At 52.3% G+C, this 16,972-nt stretch overlaps 1 protein-coding gene across 2 annotated transcripts; it reads right to left on the reverse strand.

Annotated features, from left to right (window-relative positions):
- Positions 1 to 229: 229 nt before the first annotated feature.
- Positions 230 to 16,442, reverse strand: PPP1R3F (protein phosphatase 1 regulatory subunit 3F). Of its 2 annotated transcripts, none has more exons than XM_027608942.1 (4): positions 15,404 to 16,442; positions 5,598 to 5,653; positions 5,293 to 5,372; positions 230 to 2,767 (listed from the first exon to the last, which is right to left on the reverse strand). In XM_027608942.1, the coding sequence occupies exons 1-4, from the start codon at positions 16,408 to 16,410 to the stop codon at positions 1,472 to 1,474; spliced, it is 2,439 nt and encodes an 812-aa protein (XP_027464743.1). In that variant the 5' UTR covers positions 16,411 to 16,442; the 3' UTR covers positions 230 to 1,471. The 2 variants fall into 2 exon arrangements, with proteins under 2 accessions (XP_027464743.1, XP_027464742.1); XM_027608941.1 differs by having other exon boundaries at positions 5,293 to 5,375.
- Positions 16,443 to 16,972: the final 530 nt, after the last annotated feature.

A 16,972-nucleotide genomic window follows, 5' to 3' on the forward strand; every position in this document is an offset into this window, starting at 1 on the left:
ACTAAGTTCTCTAACCATGTCTCTATATTTTCCCACATCCCTTTATTTGTTCCATCATGTATTTCATTCAGTAGGTATTACTGAGGACTTACTAGGTGCTGGGCACTGTTCTAGAAGAGTGGCCAACGAGGAGAGAGGAAAACTAAGCAAGTGTGGTGTCCTGGAAACCAAGTAAAGAGAGATTTCAAGGTTGCGAGGATGACCAACTGTGTAAAATGTTGCCAATGGGTCAAGGAAGATGAAGACTGGGATGTGGCTGTATATCATCATATATCATCAGTGACTTCAGAACTTTTGCTGAAGTGGCTGGGCAAACAATCTGATTGGGGCTGTTTCTCAGAAAAGCCCTGGAGCCCTGGAGAGGAATGGAAGAAAGTTGGTGTAAAGTTTTGCTGTGAAGGGAAGTAAATAAATATATGGTGTTTTGTTTTACTAATGCAGAGATTTTTATTTGCATGCAGTAAATATATCTATCCTTTCTTTCAAAGCTTCTGGGTTTCCTGTTTTGAGTTAGAAAGGCAAAATCTGTGGACAACAACTCTGGTATGAATTCTTCACAGCACATTAACTCCTCTCTCCCTTGTGAGACCTTCCCAATCTTGGGGACAGAGGGGTCTCCCTCCTGGTGTCAAAGGCTTTTTTTTTTTTCAGGAACCTCAAAACCTGTGGCTGATTCACAGCCAGTATTCCCACATCTCCAGCTGACTACATCCACCGCTGCGGCCACGTGTTGGACACCAAACCCTCATATGGCAATCAGTCATTCTTCCTCCCTCCCTGGCAGAATATAGAAAATACCAAAGGACCCACCCCTCCAAAGACCACCAGACCACACGGGGTAGGACCATAAGGTGAGGTGACACATTGAAGCCGTGGCAGCAGGCATGAACGTGTCCCACGCCCAAGTCCCCACCCTGCCCCTCCCACAGAACATGACCACCCCACACACTCAGGCCCAAACAGGAGAACACTGTACAGCAAGACACATCATTTCTCATAGAGCTCTATTGTGGCATATAATAATAGGTACTCTATATAAATTAAATTAAAAATAAAGCTCCAGCAGGTTGCACAGGTTGGCTGTTAATAAATATATCTCTGGGTAATTGTGCCCCAAGACCAGCTCACGACCACTCTCCCTCATCCAGAGAATTATACAAAAATAAATACAGGCTTGGGGGGGGGGAGGGGAAAGGGAGGACATGCCCAGTTCCTCTCTGAAAATTATCTCACACCGTCTACCATGCCCTGTTCCCCTCCACTGGTATCACCGCAGGGAGCCCCGGGCCGACAAGTCCTCAGGGACCGGAAGGTCTCTCTCCAGTCAGGCATTCTCAGAAGCAAAAGACCCCTCACTATACAGGCCACACATCCTATCCGAATCCCCTGGGGGTGGTGTAGGGACTGCCTCTCCCCACACCCCAGAGAGGGGGGGAAGCCTGTTATTGCTCCCCCCCCCTACAGGCAGCCTCTACGAGAACCAGGCCAGAGAGAGGCACAGCGCAAGCACCAGGAGGGACATACCACTGTTCAGAGCCACAGGGACCACCACCAACCCAGCCAGGACCCCCAGAGTCTGGGTCAAGGGCCCCCGGAGCTGGGGAGGAAATACACACACACATTCTGCAGGGGCTGCTAAGGTGGGAGACTTCTTTGGGGACTCAAGGCTTGGGCCTGAACCCTCTTCATCCTGGGAGCTCACGTGAGGCCTGGCCAGGCTAGAAGGACAGACTTCGGCCCCGGAGGGACCAAGGAGGGTGAGACTTTGCCCCTGTAGGACTGGAGCAGCTAGCTCCTTACCAGGTATAGGAACCAAGCTGTCTGCCCACTCAGTGGTAAACTCCATCCGTCCTTCTTTCCCCCCTGGGGACCCGGTCACCCCAGCTGTCACCCTACTTATACGCAAAGAGTCGGTGTCCTTGCCCATCCCCTTTGCCGGAGCCCCAGTGAACTGACCCTCTGCACCCAGAACCACGGGGCTGTCACAACCCGAGCCCTCTGCCCACGGGAGCCACACATCTCCCATAGTGGCTACCACAGAATGGGCTCCCGAGAGGATTTCCGGAGGCGATTCCTTGGGGGTGTCCCCTTCGGGGCTGGAGGGTATAACGGAGAGTCCCTCTTCCCCCTCCCCCTCCTCGTCAGGGTCCTCAGTGTCCTTGATAAGCTCCACACCACGCCCCAGCCGCGCATAGTGCAGTGTGATCTCCTCAGCCAGGGCACTGTTCAGGGCCCGCTCGGGGCCAGGCCACTTCAAGATCAGGTCGCGGTCCGTGAGTATGCCCAGGGCATGGCTGGGGGACACCCCCCCATCTGTGGGGCCCTCCCCGCCACCCCCTGCCCCACCTGCAGCCACAGAAGCCCGCAGGCGGCTCAGGTGGGACAGGTAGAGCTGCTCCAGCTCCTGGTCAATGGTGTCCTCGCCAAGCAGCTCCTCCAACCCACTCACGACCTCCAGACCCCCAGGGGGTTCATCCATTATGGCCCCCACCACGGAGTCCTTCTGGCCCCCTCCATTCTCTCTCGATACTTCCCACGTGGCCTCCACCTGTTGCTGGCTGGGTTCCAGGAGAGGCCCGGCTGCCCCCTCACTTGAATCGGGCCCCGAGGCCTGGTCCCTGGGAGAGCCACCCAGGCCACAGACAGAGGAAGAAGGGAGGATCCTGATGGCCGGCGCCTGGGGGACCTCCGTGAAAGCCACAGGCGGACTGCTTCTGGGGACGTCACCTTCCTCTGGGGGTTTGCCAGTCACTGTAACTTCAGAAACCTAGAGCCATTGGGAGGGTGGCAGGGCAGGAGGGGAGAGAAAGGGAAAGGAATGAAGTAGAGGAGGGGAGGGGACAAGCAGAGACAGTGAGAGTGGGCGACAGCCCACACCCAGGCCCACAGGTGTTTCCAGATAAAACCCTCCTTAAAGAGCCCTCTCTAATTCTCCAAACACTAAGGCCTATGTCATCTATATTAAAATAACCAAATCAGATGGAGTAAAAGGGGACTCCTGCAGATCATAAGGCTAAGGAAGGCAGCGGGCACCAGCATTTGGTGAAGAGCTCTCAGTAAATACTGCCGGCTAACCTCTAAAACAGATCCAGAATATCCACATGAATTCATGTATTTTCTCTTTTAAAAACATTTATTTTGACAAGGCCTAGAAACAATGGCCTATCTAGCAGCAACAAGCACACTGAGCAACCAGATCCTGCTTTCTAAATACCATTCTCCCCTAAAAGGAACCAGAGCTTTCTCACTAAATGGCTGCTCCCAGGTTTGGGGCAGGGCAAATACGAGATGAATCTAGGACACATTGTCATTCTAGAATGTGAAGGAGTGGACCAAGAATGATGGGGATGTGTTCAAAAGGACTCTGGAACCAATGTAAACAAGCTCCCACTGACCGGAGAGAGTTCAATTTAAACACCAAAATAAATAAATAAATGCAATGGCTTGAAACTTAGCAAATATGTTTAAAATTCATGAGTTAGTAATAATACACCAAAACCAAAAATCCTTTAGTTGGTCACCTTTGGAGAAGTTCACTTCTTCTGAAAACTGGTAAATAAAAGGGAAAAAATTAAGCATTTATACAGCTTTTTCAATACAAACTATATACATTCAAGGCAGCCAAACGGTTGATATGAGAAAGTTTTTCTTTAGAGAAGAATTCCAGTTAGTAAACGAAACGGGAATAAGAGAATTAAATAGAATCAATTCTAGTTAAATTAGTTTCATAATAATAGATTGTATTTAATAAATCAATTTAACAAAATTGATAGTTTAATAAAGTAAATTAATTAAATTTAATAGATCACATTAATTAAATGGAATTAGTATATCAATAAAAAGAGTAAGAAATGTGTTTCCATGTGATGCAATCAGCCAAAACCAGCCTGTGGGAAACTCTACAGGACAAACAAGGTTTCTTCAACAAACAAACTGCCAGAAAAGTGAGGGAGGTTTAAATATCTAAAAAAGACCCATCCACCCAATGCAATGTGTTGACCTGGTTTGGATCCTACAACACCTATGAGATAAGGAAATTTGAACACTGATCAAATATTTGATGATACTAAAGACTGTTGATTTCCCGAGGCGTGATGCTGCATTGTCGGGTTTGGGTTTTTTGGGGGTTTTTTTGTTGTGTTTTTTTTAACGAGTGCTTAATTTTCTGAGGTACAAACTAAAATATTTGTGGATGAGATAATGTCTGGATTTTTTTCTAAAATAATTCCATAGGCAAGGGAGGAGCGGAGCGGGTATGGAAAAAGTAGGAATGGACATGTGTTGAAATTTGTTGAAGCTGGGTGACAGGCATATGTGAGTTCATGAGTTCATTATACTAGTCTCTTTCCTTCTGTGTCTGTTTGAAAATCTTTGTACTAACACACACACACACACACACACACACACACACACACACACACACACACACACCTCCAGAATCTATCTCCCCTGCCGGCACCGGCATCACTGGCCCGGACCTCTGCAGTAGCCTCCCCCTCACGGTCCCCCCTGCTTCTGCCCCTACAGCCTATTGTCCTCACAACAGCCAGAGGGAGCCTGTTAAATCCTAAGTCAGATCACGGCCCTCCTCCGCTCACCACCTCCTGCTCTCCAGTCGCTCAGAGTAAAAGCCAGAGTTCTCTCCAAGGCCCACGAGACCCTACATGATCTGTCCCCCACCTGCTGTCTGACCTCACCTCCTGCTGCCCCCCCAACCCCCCCAACACACACACTGCTCCTTGCTGTCCCTCACACATTTGTCATGGCCCTGCCTGGGGGACTTTGCACCTGCCTGGGATGTTCTTCCCCTAGTTACCCACGTGGTTCACTCTCACCTTCTCCAGATCTTTGCTCAAATCTCACTTACCACGAAGGCCTCCCCTGGCCACCTGTTCTAAACTCACAAACCTTCCCCCCACCCTCCTTTTTTTCCTTAGCACCCATCCCTTTTTTTCCTTAGCACCCATCATCATCTAAAATATCATATATTTTAACTATTATGTTGTTTTGTCCTGTCCCACTCCACCAAAATATAAATAAGCCCCGGGAAGACAGCTTTTTTGGTCGCTACCATATTCCCAGGGCCCAGAACTACTTGGCACAGCGCAAGCACTCAGTAAATATTTGCTAACATAACAAAGACTCAGGTGAATAACTGCACTCTGCCCCTCCGCCATCAGGTTCTGCTTTGGGGGGCCTCCCTCCGACCTAGGGTAGACCTGGAGCAAGTCAGCCCCTGCCACCCAGTCTCCCATTGGGCTGTCCATCCAGAGGCTGCCAGGGCCTGCTTACCTGAAGCGTCATCTGAGGCCACGGACGGAGAGGGGTAGGGGCCACCAGGGGACCCACTGACTCCTGGACACTAGGGCGCTCTGCTGGAGAGAAGAGAAGGGTAGTGTTGGGGTGAGGTGCGTGTGCAAGCAGGCCTGGTTTAGTTAGGAAAGGCTGCTCTTGGGGCTACTTGGCAGCTTTGCCTCTGAGGCTTTCTGTGACAGTCTAAGACAGAGGGAACCTCCTAATTCATGTAGAGAAAACAGAGAGAAAGAAAGAAAATGGTAAACATAAGCTAAAACCCCCACAGCCCGCCAAGTGCTTACCCATAGAAGGGGTGCTGTCCTTCACACTCTTCATCCTCAGCTCTTCCTCAGTAGGCCTAGGGAGGGGGACAAAGGGGAGAATCCATGGATCTGATGTCCCGAGAGGCCAGTTCTGCCACCCACCGGCACCTTCCGAGCCTCTGTGGTGGCCCACTCCTAAGCGTCGGTGGCCGTCTTCCCTTCTGCCACCTCTTTTTACTCCCCCCGTTAGAAAAGTCCTACAGACGCGTTGTAGAAATGTTATGAAACACAGGAAAGCGTAGAGAAGGGAAAAAGTCACACATCAGCCAGAGGCCAACACTAGTACCATGTTGGAAAAGTTCATTCCAGATATTCTACAAAACCAACTTAGGTTCTGCGGACGGCATTTCGCAGCTGGCGCTGTCCGTAACCATAAGCAGAAGAATATACCCTTTTGTCAACATTTGAAATGGCTGTTTACGCTCACAGCGGCTCACCGTAACGTATGTAACCTGTTCCCGTCCTCCTGAGCGGCTAGGTTGTGGCCTTCGTTTTGCTCTCACGAAGCAGACTCCAGCAGACATTATTGGGCATGGCTTTAGGAGCATTTTGGATTGTTTCTTTAGGGTATATCCCTAGCCGTAGAGGGACCCGCTTTTTCCAAGAAAGGGCAGGTGAGGACTGGGGGACTCAGAAAGCAGCAAGGGGGAGGAAGGAAGCAACTGGAGAACAGCAAGGAGGCCAGCAGAAAAAGGAAGTAACCCGGGCTCACAAAGACCTGGGTCCCTCCACCAATCCTCCACCCATCACCCTATCAGCCTGGCCGAGCACCTAACCTTTCAGAGCCTCACCCTCCTCACCTTAAAACATAGCACAGGACAGCCAGGATGTGCACACCAAGCACAGGGCAGTCAAGGCCATCGAGGCAGACACTGGGGCCTGGCACAGAGTGGGGACTGAATCGACTGCAGATATTCATTAAAGTTGGTCCTTCTCCGCCAGGCAAGTCAGGCCCCGGGGTCTAAGTGGCATAAGGCAAGTGTATTTCAGCCAGTCTCTGCCAGGGGTGGGGTCACAGGGATCATGGAGAAATCGCTGTTCTCTTTCTCAGAAATGAGTACCAAATGTTTACCGATGAAGGCAAATGAGAGGGAAGCGTTAACAAAAACATGAGCAGAGACTGAGAGGAGCTGAGGCAATTGCTCAGACCTTTCCGTTCCGAACAGGTATTATGATGATGTTGACATTTCTGCAGACGGTTGCAACTTTTTGAAAACACATAATCAATTACCTCACAGAAGCCGAGGATCACTAGCTGACCTGAATAGAATACCTACTATGATGTTCGGCACTGTTCTGTGTGCTTTCACGTATATTAATGCAATCCTCACGACAATCCTGTGAGGTAGGTACTTTTAATCCTGTGAAGTAGGTAGTATTATCATCCGCATCTCACAGATGATGACGCAGAAGCCAAGGAAACCGGCTCAAGGTCAGGCAGCGAGGACCAAAACCTAAGCCTTCTGGCTCCCATGTCTAAATCCAGGCTCTCAATCAACAAACTGCCACTTCCCGGACAAGGGAAACTGGGGTCTTACCCCAACCCCATCTCCGATCCTTTCCAGAAGTAGATAGAGGGGGGCAGCAATAACAGACAAGATCTCTCCCTCTTCTTTCATTCAGGCTTTTCTTTGGACCTGCCTTTTGCCCATATATCCATTCCCAGTTTCCCTGCCTTCATGGGACATGTGGCTAGGTGACCACCAGACACGGAAGTGGCGGCAAGGTCCCTCAGGGAGGAAATTTGAGCCAGGTACATGGATCTAGAGTCTGGAAGCTCCAGAAGGGGCCGTCTGTCTTTCTCCACGGACTAGGGCTCATGTGTCTCACCAAAGGTATTTGAATCCGAATATTACAAGGCCCTGGAGTGAGTGACTCCAGAAGCCTGGCCACGAACTCCCGAGCATCACAGATAAGGGGGATTTGGAACAAACCAGCTTGGTCCTGCACCAGTCCCCCCAGTAAGTTTAAAATCCAGGTCTTTGGACTTGTGGGCCCAACACGATTTCTACGGACTTCTTTTGCTGGCGTAGTCCTTCACTAGAGAAAACGTCACCTTTCTAGGATCTTCTAAAGCAAGCTTCTTCAGGAAGACCCACAAACAGAAGGGCAGCCCTCCCTCCCAGGGGCAGGACTAGGCAAGCCATCTCCTGCCATCTGGCCCAGTGTTGAAATACCATTCCAGAGTCCTAAATGTATGTGAGAGAGAAAAAGCGTGGGGGGAGGGGGGAAACCACAGGATGCAGCCAATCAGAAGGAAAAGAATTCCACCGTTCAGCTGAAGGAAGAAGAGAGAGAAGAAAAACAAATCTCTCAGCCCCCAGAGCATCTCTTCTGCAGCTGAGGAGCGTGAGAAGAAGGGGAGCTTCCAAAAATCAGGTCAAGCAATTCAGCCGATCCCAAGATCCACAAAGTCAGCAGAAGTACACAGGGTGCCCTCCATACCTCTGAAGTCAGAGAGATGAAAGCAGAAGGCACAAGCATTTATCGTTCATCTCCTCCAACGTGGGCCCTTTTCATTGATACACCAAGTCATTTGAAAACCTTCACATCTATCCTTCAAAGCAGCACCCTTCCCTTTTTACAAATGCGGAAACTAAGGCTCAAGGAACCGTGTCTCTCCACCCACTAACTACACACCACACTGATAACAATCCAAAGAGGGCTCCATTTTGAAGACAGTGTTCGAAACCGTGGGCTAAAAAAAAAAAAGAAAGAAAAAACCTAAATATCCTTGAACTGTCTTTCACAGTAAACATTCAGGGGCAGCTATGACTTTAATCAAAAGGAGGATAGTAAGAGAAATGGAGTACAAGTGTATACTGACTCATTGATCAGTAACAGAGAAGAGGGGTTCTTAGAAAAATGGGGAGGGAGGAGATTAAGAACAAAACTGTACCTCCAGGGTGCTTGCTAATTTTCGAGAAGGAAACCTGCTCTTTTGGCACCAGCCCCACAAATGCCACGTGCTATCTCCTCAAGGGCAGTAGGGAAGTAGTGGGCCGGGGACAGGCCCGGGAACCTGGGCCTGCACCTGGGATGTATCCTTGGGGTGTTCTCGAGAATCAGTCAAGACAGTGCAGCCTAGAAGGGGCCACACCAGTCTCCTAGGCATGAAATTCCTCCTGCCATCAGGAAACTCAATGACTGCTGACCTCAGACGACATCCGGGGAGACTGGAAGATGAGATTTCAGAAAGAGGTGCCATTGGCCCCAGCCTGGGCCAGCCAAGACAGAACAAAAATGTCAATCACCAGAGTGTGAGCAGGGGAGGGCTGACAACCCCCAATGGGCAAGAGCAAAGCAGACTTTCAGAGCAGTCACATCACTGCCACCACCACCCCGAGTCCTCTGGGAGCACCCCCGATGCTGTTTTCAAAGAACTTGGCCAGCCCTAAGTGGGTCACGCACTGAAACCCAAAGGGAAACTCAGCAGACCCCAGCTCCCATGTAGTCAACTCGAAGATAATGCTGACTCTCCAAGGGGTCAGGTGGCCTCAGAAACCTGCCCCACGATACTTGGAATCCCGGTTACCCCAACCCATCTGCTCTCTGAAGAGCAGGGTTTGAAGCAGGTGTGAAAGCCACCACATTCTGTGGGGGCATTGCTCTGCCTTCCCCAACTAGGGTCTGTGTCAGTGTCAACTCTGGGACTTAGAGCCCATCCAGCGGGGTGGGAGGAAGGAGAGCACTTTATCGTTGCCATGAGCTTCCTTCATGGCAGTGACTTCATTCGTTTGGCGGTGACCCACAGTAAGAAATACATTTTACATCATAAGCCAGCACACCCATACATGTGTAAATACACATACTTAAAGAGAACTGGAAAACAGTTGTTCTTTGAATGAAACGGCACTTACCTTTACTATGGGTTGTGAGGCACACTGATCATTTCCTATGCTAGTTCTTTTTCTTTAATATTCATTGGGATCCAGGAAATTGATTTCACAGTTCAATAAAGGGTCAGGACATGTCACTTTGAATAACCTCAGCTCTGCCACCTACCAGCTGTGTGACCTGGAGCAAGTCACTTAACCTCTTGATGCCTCGTTCCCACCTCCATAAAGAAGGTATAACGGTAATAGCTATCTCAGAGGGCTGTGGGGTGGATTGAGCAAATAGTGGAACATCGCCTACTAAGTGCTAACAAACAGCGATCCCCTCCAAATTCCCACTGAGGGAAACTGAGGCTCTGAAAAGGAAAGCAACTTGCCTGGCAATGCCCCGCTTGGTAAGACGCACCACCCAGCCTGGTACAGCCTTTAAGAACTGGGGAACTAGAGCAGGACCGCCCTGGCTCAGAGCCCAGCTCCGCCACTTCCATAACATGTGGCCTCAGTCCACATCCTTAACCATGATGCCCTACCAAGTTGTCTGTGGAGTAAAAGAGGATCGCTTTCTCACTAAATCCTGACTTTCCAGACAACCAAGATGGCCCTTGGCCTGTCCTGTCTCAACTTTGATTGTTCTGGTTTCCCCTAAGACTGCCGACTCAGACAGCAAGTTGGGTCCCCATCTATTCAGCAACAGGTGACCTAAAAATCATTGAGGTCTTACTGTGCATCGGCCCAGTTGACAAACCCTGGAGACACAATGGTGAGCACACCCAACTAGGAAGCTGAGAATTTCATGTGGAGGAAGACATTTAAAAAAATAACTCACACTCATTCTTTCAACAAACATTTATTGAGCACCTGTTAAGTGCCAGGCACCATGGCAGGCCCTGCAGGAATACAGTGGTGAACAAAAAGCAGACCATGTCCCTACCCCTCACGGAGCTTACAGGCTAAGAGGGCAGAGAGGGTCATCCAATAATCCCCTAATGAAGGTCTAACTACAAACTGAGGTCAGTGCCTTCAGGAAAGGAAGAATGCCCTGGAACAAAGGGCCCTGGCCCAGACTCCAGGGTCAGGATGGGCTTAGGATGCTTAGAAGGAAGAGAAGTAAGGGAAGGGTTGGGGAGAGGCCTCTCAGGAACACTGTTGGGGAGGTGATAATTCGACCTCGAATGCGGGACGCATCTTTGGGACATCAGCCAAGTGGAGACACCGAGTCTGGCTATGTGAGGCTGAAGGAAAGAGCAAGGAGAAGGGCCAGGGGGTTAAGAGGAAAAGCAGCAGAGCGTGGTCCCAAGGCAAGGGAAAGACCATGTTTTAAGTAGGAGTGCTCAACCACTTCAAGAAGAAAACCAAAAACCACCTCTGGAATCTGGTAGATGTGGGGGGCTGAAGCAAATGGAGAAGGAGAGTGTCAGCAACTCTTCAGAGGGGGGTGAGCAATGAAGGGGAGGGGGGTGGTTAGGTGCTGGCCGGGAGCAGGAGGGACAGAGGGGAGGTCAAAGGACAGGTTTTTCAGACAGTAGAGATGCTAGCGTGTATAAAGGCCAAGAGAGAGGATCAGTGAGGAGGGCGGTGAAAAGCTGCCAGGAGAGAAAGGGTCAAGTTCTGGAGCAGGTGGCGGAACCCAGGGCACAAGTGGGGGGACTGGCCTGAGGGAGTAAAAGGGCCCCGTCCTCCCCTGTAACACAAGGGAGGGAACTTAGTTTGCAGGCTTGGGGGCTGCGAGCTGTGGGGAGTTCCATTCTTACGGCTTCGTTTTGTTTTTTGAAGCAGGAAGTAAAGTCTGAAGGTAAAGAACATCTGAAAAGAGTCACAGCAAAGTGGAGACAAGAGTGGATCCGAAAAATAGACGAGGACTGCCAGGCAGGGTGGGAAATGATCTTAAAGTTGTGGCAACACACACTTGTTCTGCTACGTGACATTCTCTGGCAGGGCTCACCTAATCCACGCTATTGAGAACATCGGGGCCTGAGGATGTTGGGATGGGCAGGCTTCCCAGGGGAAGCACTCTTAGAACCGAGGGATCAAAACGAGGAGACCGCAAGGAGCACAGGACCAACATTCCTGGTGATGGAAAACAGCATGGGCAAAGGCCCTGAAGCAGTAAGGGGCAAGGCACCTTGTTAAGACCACGGTGATAGGGGCTCAGAAGGCAGAGGACGGTGGGACGTGAGACTAGCAGCTGCGGAGGCCAGACTCGGGGACAGGGCAGGGGGGTGCTTGAAGGCCATGCTGAGGCTTTCTTGGTCTTTCTTTCTAAGAGGGACAGGACACCTCCTAAGGGTGTCAAGCCAAGGCAGATCAGGAGGGCTCCTCCCGACACCAGCCCTAGGACTCTGGACTCTGGGAGCCTCAGTTTGTTCATCCAGGAAAGAGGGATAAAACAGTCTCTCTCTCAGGGAATGTTGAAAGAATTAGATGAGGCCTTTGCACGCAAACCCTCAGCACAATGGCCAGCACAGAGCAGGGTCTCTGCCAAGCGTCACACACAGCAAGCCCTCCGTCCCCGCCTCACCCACCCAGCTCCACCACAAAACCTTTGACAGCTTACTGCCAGTCTGCATCTTTTTCCCTGTTTGAACCTAGCACCGTGCCCAGCACATAGTAGGCCCTCAACAAGTGCTTGTTGATGGATCATCTCGAAGCCTAAGAGTTAACAAAAGCGTGGTCCAGCGATACAGGGAATACAGCCATTTTCCGGTTTCTGAGCTGTATGCCCATGGCTACCACAGACTTCCCCTGTGCCCCCCACCTGACGTGGCCATGCCCGGTACCGGGGGGGGGGGGGGGGGGGGGCCGCAGCTGGCACTTGTGAAGAAGCCCTCTGCCACGGGGCTCCCGCATGTTCGGCCTTCCCCCCTGAGATCAGCTACCAGTCCCCAAGAGGGCTGGGTGGCAGGGGGTAGCTGTTCTTCAACAGCGCTCCAAGTCACTGGCAGCACACAGCTTTTAAAACAATAATAAGTTGAAATGTACTCGCCAAGAAAGCCACCGACCTACAAAGAAAATCTTACCGCTGATCTTGCAATGAGCACCAACCTCCCCTTTGCAAGAGCTGAGATCAAAAGATAAAGAAGCTATCAAAAAGCCATCTGCCCACTTAAAATAATATCACAAGTCATGTTAGGAACCACAGACCTGGGGCCAGATACCAAAACAATTGTCTGAACGGGCTGCTTCAATTTCTCCTTAAAACCACCCATGTATTTTAAAAGAAAAACACCCTCTCCACCCACCTTGGCCCTGCGAGCTTTTGATTTCTCTGGTTCTCTTCCTTTTACACTCTAAAATGACCAAACTCTTGCTACCCAAACTGTCACATCTTACAGACAGGGCTCCCACGACAGCCACCTGGGAAGACAACTTGGGAAAAGTGACAGAAATGAAGGCGATTCTGGGCACTGGGACCACTCCAAACCTTGATCTGGGCGATGGCTACACAAGCATATGTATGTAAAAATCCACTGAGCCCTATACTTAAGATCAGTACACTTTGTATACCTCAAAAAAAGCAGAGAGAGAGAGAGAGACAGAAAAGAAAGAGAGAGAGAGAGAAGTTAAAAGGAAAGCATGACCTGCTGGGAACACCAGGAATGAAATGCAGAATTTTTCCTGAACCCTGTCAGACCTTCCAGAGGAGTAGTTAAAAAAAAATAAAAAGTGTACCAGCAGGCGCCTGGGTGGCTCAGTTGGTTAAGCGACTGCCTTCGGCTCAGGTCATGATCCCGGAGTCCCATGATCGAGCCCCACATCGGGCTCCCTGCTCAGCAGGGAGTCTGCTTCTCCCTCTGACCCTCTTCCCTCTCGTGCTCTCTCTCATTCTCTCTCAAATAAATAAATAAAATCTTTTAAAAAAAAAAAAAAGTACCAGCATGTCCTCCCTGGTCCTGTCACTCACTAGTTGAGTGTCGACTTGAGCAAGCTGGCTCACCTCCCCGAGCTACCTCAGTCTCCCCCTTTATTAAATGTGCATAATCAGAGCACCTATACCACAGAGCACGCACAGCAGGACTCAGGAGAGAACCGACTTGAAGCTGTCAGCACAGAGCTCAGTAAATGCTGGCCACTACTCTTTTCCACGGCTACCACCATCCTTCAGTGCCTTGCCCATGTCTGCTGCATTCAACCCAACCAAAGTGACTGTCATTCCCCTTTAGCAGATGAGAAGACTGAGGCTTACAGATGAAGGAACTGAGGCAAGGCCACACAGCAGGTGATGGGCAGAGCAGAGTTTGGGAGGGGTATCCAAGGAACTGTATGTGTGATTCCCTGAATATAAATATAAACACTAGCTAACACTTGCTGGCACTGCTACGAGCCAGATTTGGTTCTGAGTGCTTTTACTCGTCTCCTCTGCAGTAGGTGTTGTAATTGTCTGCTTTACAGGTGAGGGTATTAAGCCACGGTGCGGTTAAATGAGTTAGCCAAGGTCACAAAGCCAACAGACGGCAGGGCTGCAATTTGAACGGAGGCACTCTGATGTCAGAATCCATTCTCTTAACTCTGTAAGGAAAGGCACGCTGCCTGCCCCCTTTAGACTAAGTCTCAGATTACTGTGGGGCTCACAGGTCGGTAAGTGGGTACTTGCCTGCTAGCTCACATACCCAGGCACACCCGCCCACCAGCCCCAAGCTAGACCTTTCTGAACCACTCACTCACAGCCTAAGGCCTTGCCAGGATCACAAACATCTTGCTGCAACCAGAGGCTTCTGATCAAGCATATACAAGGTCCAGAACGCATTTTCCCATTCCCATTTCCAGTCCTCCCAGAAGCAGAGAAATGTATGCATTTCCCACACGTGCACAGAGACTCTACTTATCCCAGGCTAGGCTTAGGTGACCCCCTCCACACACCAAAAGAATCAGGCCTAGCTGCTACCTTCAAAGAACTCCTAGCTTGACTGAGAAACTCTAGTCTCCTATGAGGCCTCCTGGGGTTTACTGGCCCCTTCTCCCAGGCCCTGAATGGTCACAGGCAAAAACAAAGGACAAGAGCTTTGAGTCCAGGCCCACCTGGTTCTGCGTCTGCCAGAGTCACTGCTTCCCTGTGAGAGCACAGACTCAGCCCCTCAATCCTGCAGGAGGCCTCGCACTAGATTAGAACGTAACAGTAAAGAGATGCGCAGGCTTCAAGGTCAGCCATGGTGGAACTGGAAAAGCGGGGTGCCATCACTTCCTCAAACAGTTTCTCCCTCTGGAACCCTGGTTTGCTGCTCTGTCAAATGGGGATCAGATTCCCTGTCCCCCACTGGCAAGGCCCTTGGTCCACCCTACTAGGTCACTGAAGTTCTGTCCACTCCAGCACACTGCTCACCATTCACACCAGGCTCTGGCTCACCTCAGGACCTTTGTACTCAGTTCCCTCTGCCTAGAACACCTTTGCCTCCCGAACGTGTGCATAACCAATCTTCCTTTATCATTCAGGACTCCGTTTAAGTGGCACCTCCTCAGAACAGTCCTCCCCGTTCTTTTTTCTACAAACTCTCCCCACCCCACCCCCCATATATCTGCCCATGACACTTCTTCCCATCACCCAGGCCTCACCTCCTTAAAGGCCTTCCCTGAACACTGGAAAGCAGCTATTCCCTCCAAACTATCCCCTTACCCTATTTCACTCTCCTCTCAGCAACTATCTTATCCCTCTGTATCTTATCTGCTTGCTTGTTTTCTTCAAACCCTCTCCCATCGGAGCCTACATGATCTTTGAGGGCAGGCAAGATGTCTGTCTTGATCGAGGGTTCTACAGTGGAATTCAATAAATGAATGAAACCCCCGTAATTAAAACAGAGCCTAGCACATGTTTTGGCCTCCGTTACTCTTGGACTGCCTGAACGCGCCCTCCTCCCTGTCCTGGAGAGCAGGCCTGAGGGGTTCCAGGGTCGGGATGCTGGTCCTCCATCCTAGACACAGCCCTGCGTTGGCGGAGGTGGCGCTGGCAGACATTACCTGCGCCTCACCGGCTTCATGCAGCTCTTCAGCTGCCTGGCCTCAGCCTCCACGGGACCCTGGCACTCGGGCTGTGGCTCCAGCTGCTGCAGCTGCTGCTGCTGGGGCAGCCCTTCGGCATCAGTGGGTGTGGGAGCGGGTGCGATCCGGAGCAGGACTGTGTAGTTGCGGCCTTGGTTGTTGGCCCAGAAAGTGCCCTCGGGGGTCTCATAGCGCACCACGAAGTCCAGGCGCGCCCCATCGCCCGCGCCCTCAGCAAAGGGCAGCTGGAAGGCAAAGCGGTCAGTGCGGCCGCCGTCGTCGGGCGAGGAGGCGGACGCCTGGCCAGGGCCCAAGCCCAGGCCCAGGCCGGGATCCAGGATGGGATCTCCTGCTCCTGGTCCTCCCGCTCCTGCCCCCGGCGGGCTGCGCGGGACGTAGCGCGCTGGGTGGTCGCAGAAGGAAGCCCAGCCGTCGTGTGAGGCCCGCACGTGCACCGCCTTCTCGAAGGAGCGGTTCAGCACGCGTACCAACCCGCGCAGCACCGGCGGGCGCCCCCCAGGCACCCACACCCCGGCACCCCCGGGGACCGCTCCGGGAGGCGGCAGCAGCGCCTCCAGCTCCACCATGACGCGCCCCAAGCGCTCCAGACGGCCCGGCGCGGGCGGCAGCGAAAATGTGGGCACCAGGTAAAACCCCCCGCCAGCGGGGACGGGGCACAGCGGCGAGGGCGCAGGGCCAGCCTCCTCTTCCTCCTCCCCTTCATCCCCATCCTCGCCATCGTCGTCCTCGTCAGCCCCGCCGCCGTCGCCATCTTGCCCGGCCGCCGCCGCCATCTTGCCCGCCCCGGGCCCGCCCCACGGTCGGTAGCGGCGCAGCTGCGCCAGCGGCAGCCCCAGGGCCTCGTCGGCGAACAGCACTCTCCGCGGGGCCACCGCCGCCTCAACAGAGGTGCGGGGCTCGCCCGCGGCCGGCGAGGGGGGCGCGGGATGCCGCAGCGGGGGCTCCACAGGGGCCGGGCGCGCCATGTCGGCGGCGGCGGCGGCACCGACGGCACCGGTGGCGGGACCGGCGGGGGCAGGGCCTGAAGGGGCGGGCAGCCAATGGGAAGGCCAGCGCGGGGGGGGGTACGGCTCACGGGGGCTGTAGGCGGTGAGACGAAGACAGGTATAGCAGAAAGCCAATAGGGAGCCGCGCACGGATGACGTAGCGGCGAAGCGAGTGCAGGAGAAGCACGCAGCCAATGGGGATGCCCGAGAGTGGGCGGTGCAGGAGGCGGGATGATCAGGGAATCAATGGGGAGGCCTAAATAGGGGCGGTGCGGGGTCAGGGATGGAAAGCGCAAAAGGAGGACAGCTAGTGCGGGAGTGTGAGCGGGAGCGGCATGTGTGCGGCGGGGCAAATAGAATGACTACAGGCGATGGGGGCAGCGGGGAGCGAACGGAGCGGCCCGAAAAGCAGGAGATCCCTTGGTTGCGTAGGCGCTGGGACGCGAAGACAGAGACTGCGAATAGCCAATGGGGAGCCACGCGCCGGTGGCGTAGAGGAGATGACGTAAAGATAATGGCTACAGCGAGCCGGTGGGGAGTC

This window comes from Zalophus californianus, chromosome X, assembly GCF_009762305.2.
Source record: "Zalophus californianus isolate mZalCal1 chromosome X, mZalCal1.pri.v2, whole genome shotgun sequence".
Taxonomy (NCBI): domain Eukaryota; kingdom Metazoa; phylum Chordata; class Mammalia; order Carnivora; family Otariidae; genus Zalophus; species Zalophus californianus.

Bases quoted from the DNA above. Each gene is read 5' to 3' on its own strand.
- PPP1R3F (XM_027608941.1), bottom strand. From the start codon at position 16,410: ATGGCGCGCCCGGCCCCTGTGGAGCCCCCGCTGCGGCATCCCGCGCCC. The intron at 5,654-15,403 runs GTAATGTCTGCC...CCCCCTCCCTAG, and splicing joins ATGAAGCCGGTGAGGCGCAG to GCCTACTGAGGAAGAGCTGA. The intron at 5,376-5,597 runs GTAAGCACTTGG...TCTTCTCTCCAG, and splicing joins GGACAGCACCCCTTCTATGG to CAGAGCGCCCTAGTGTCCAG.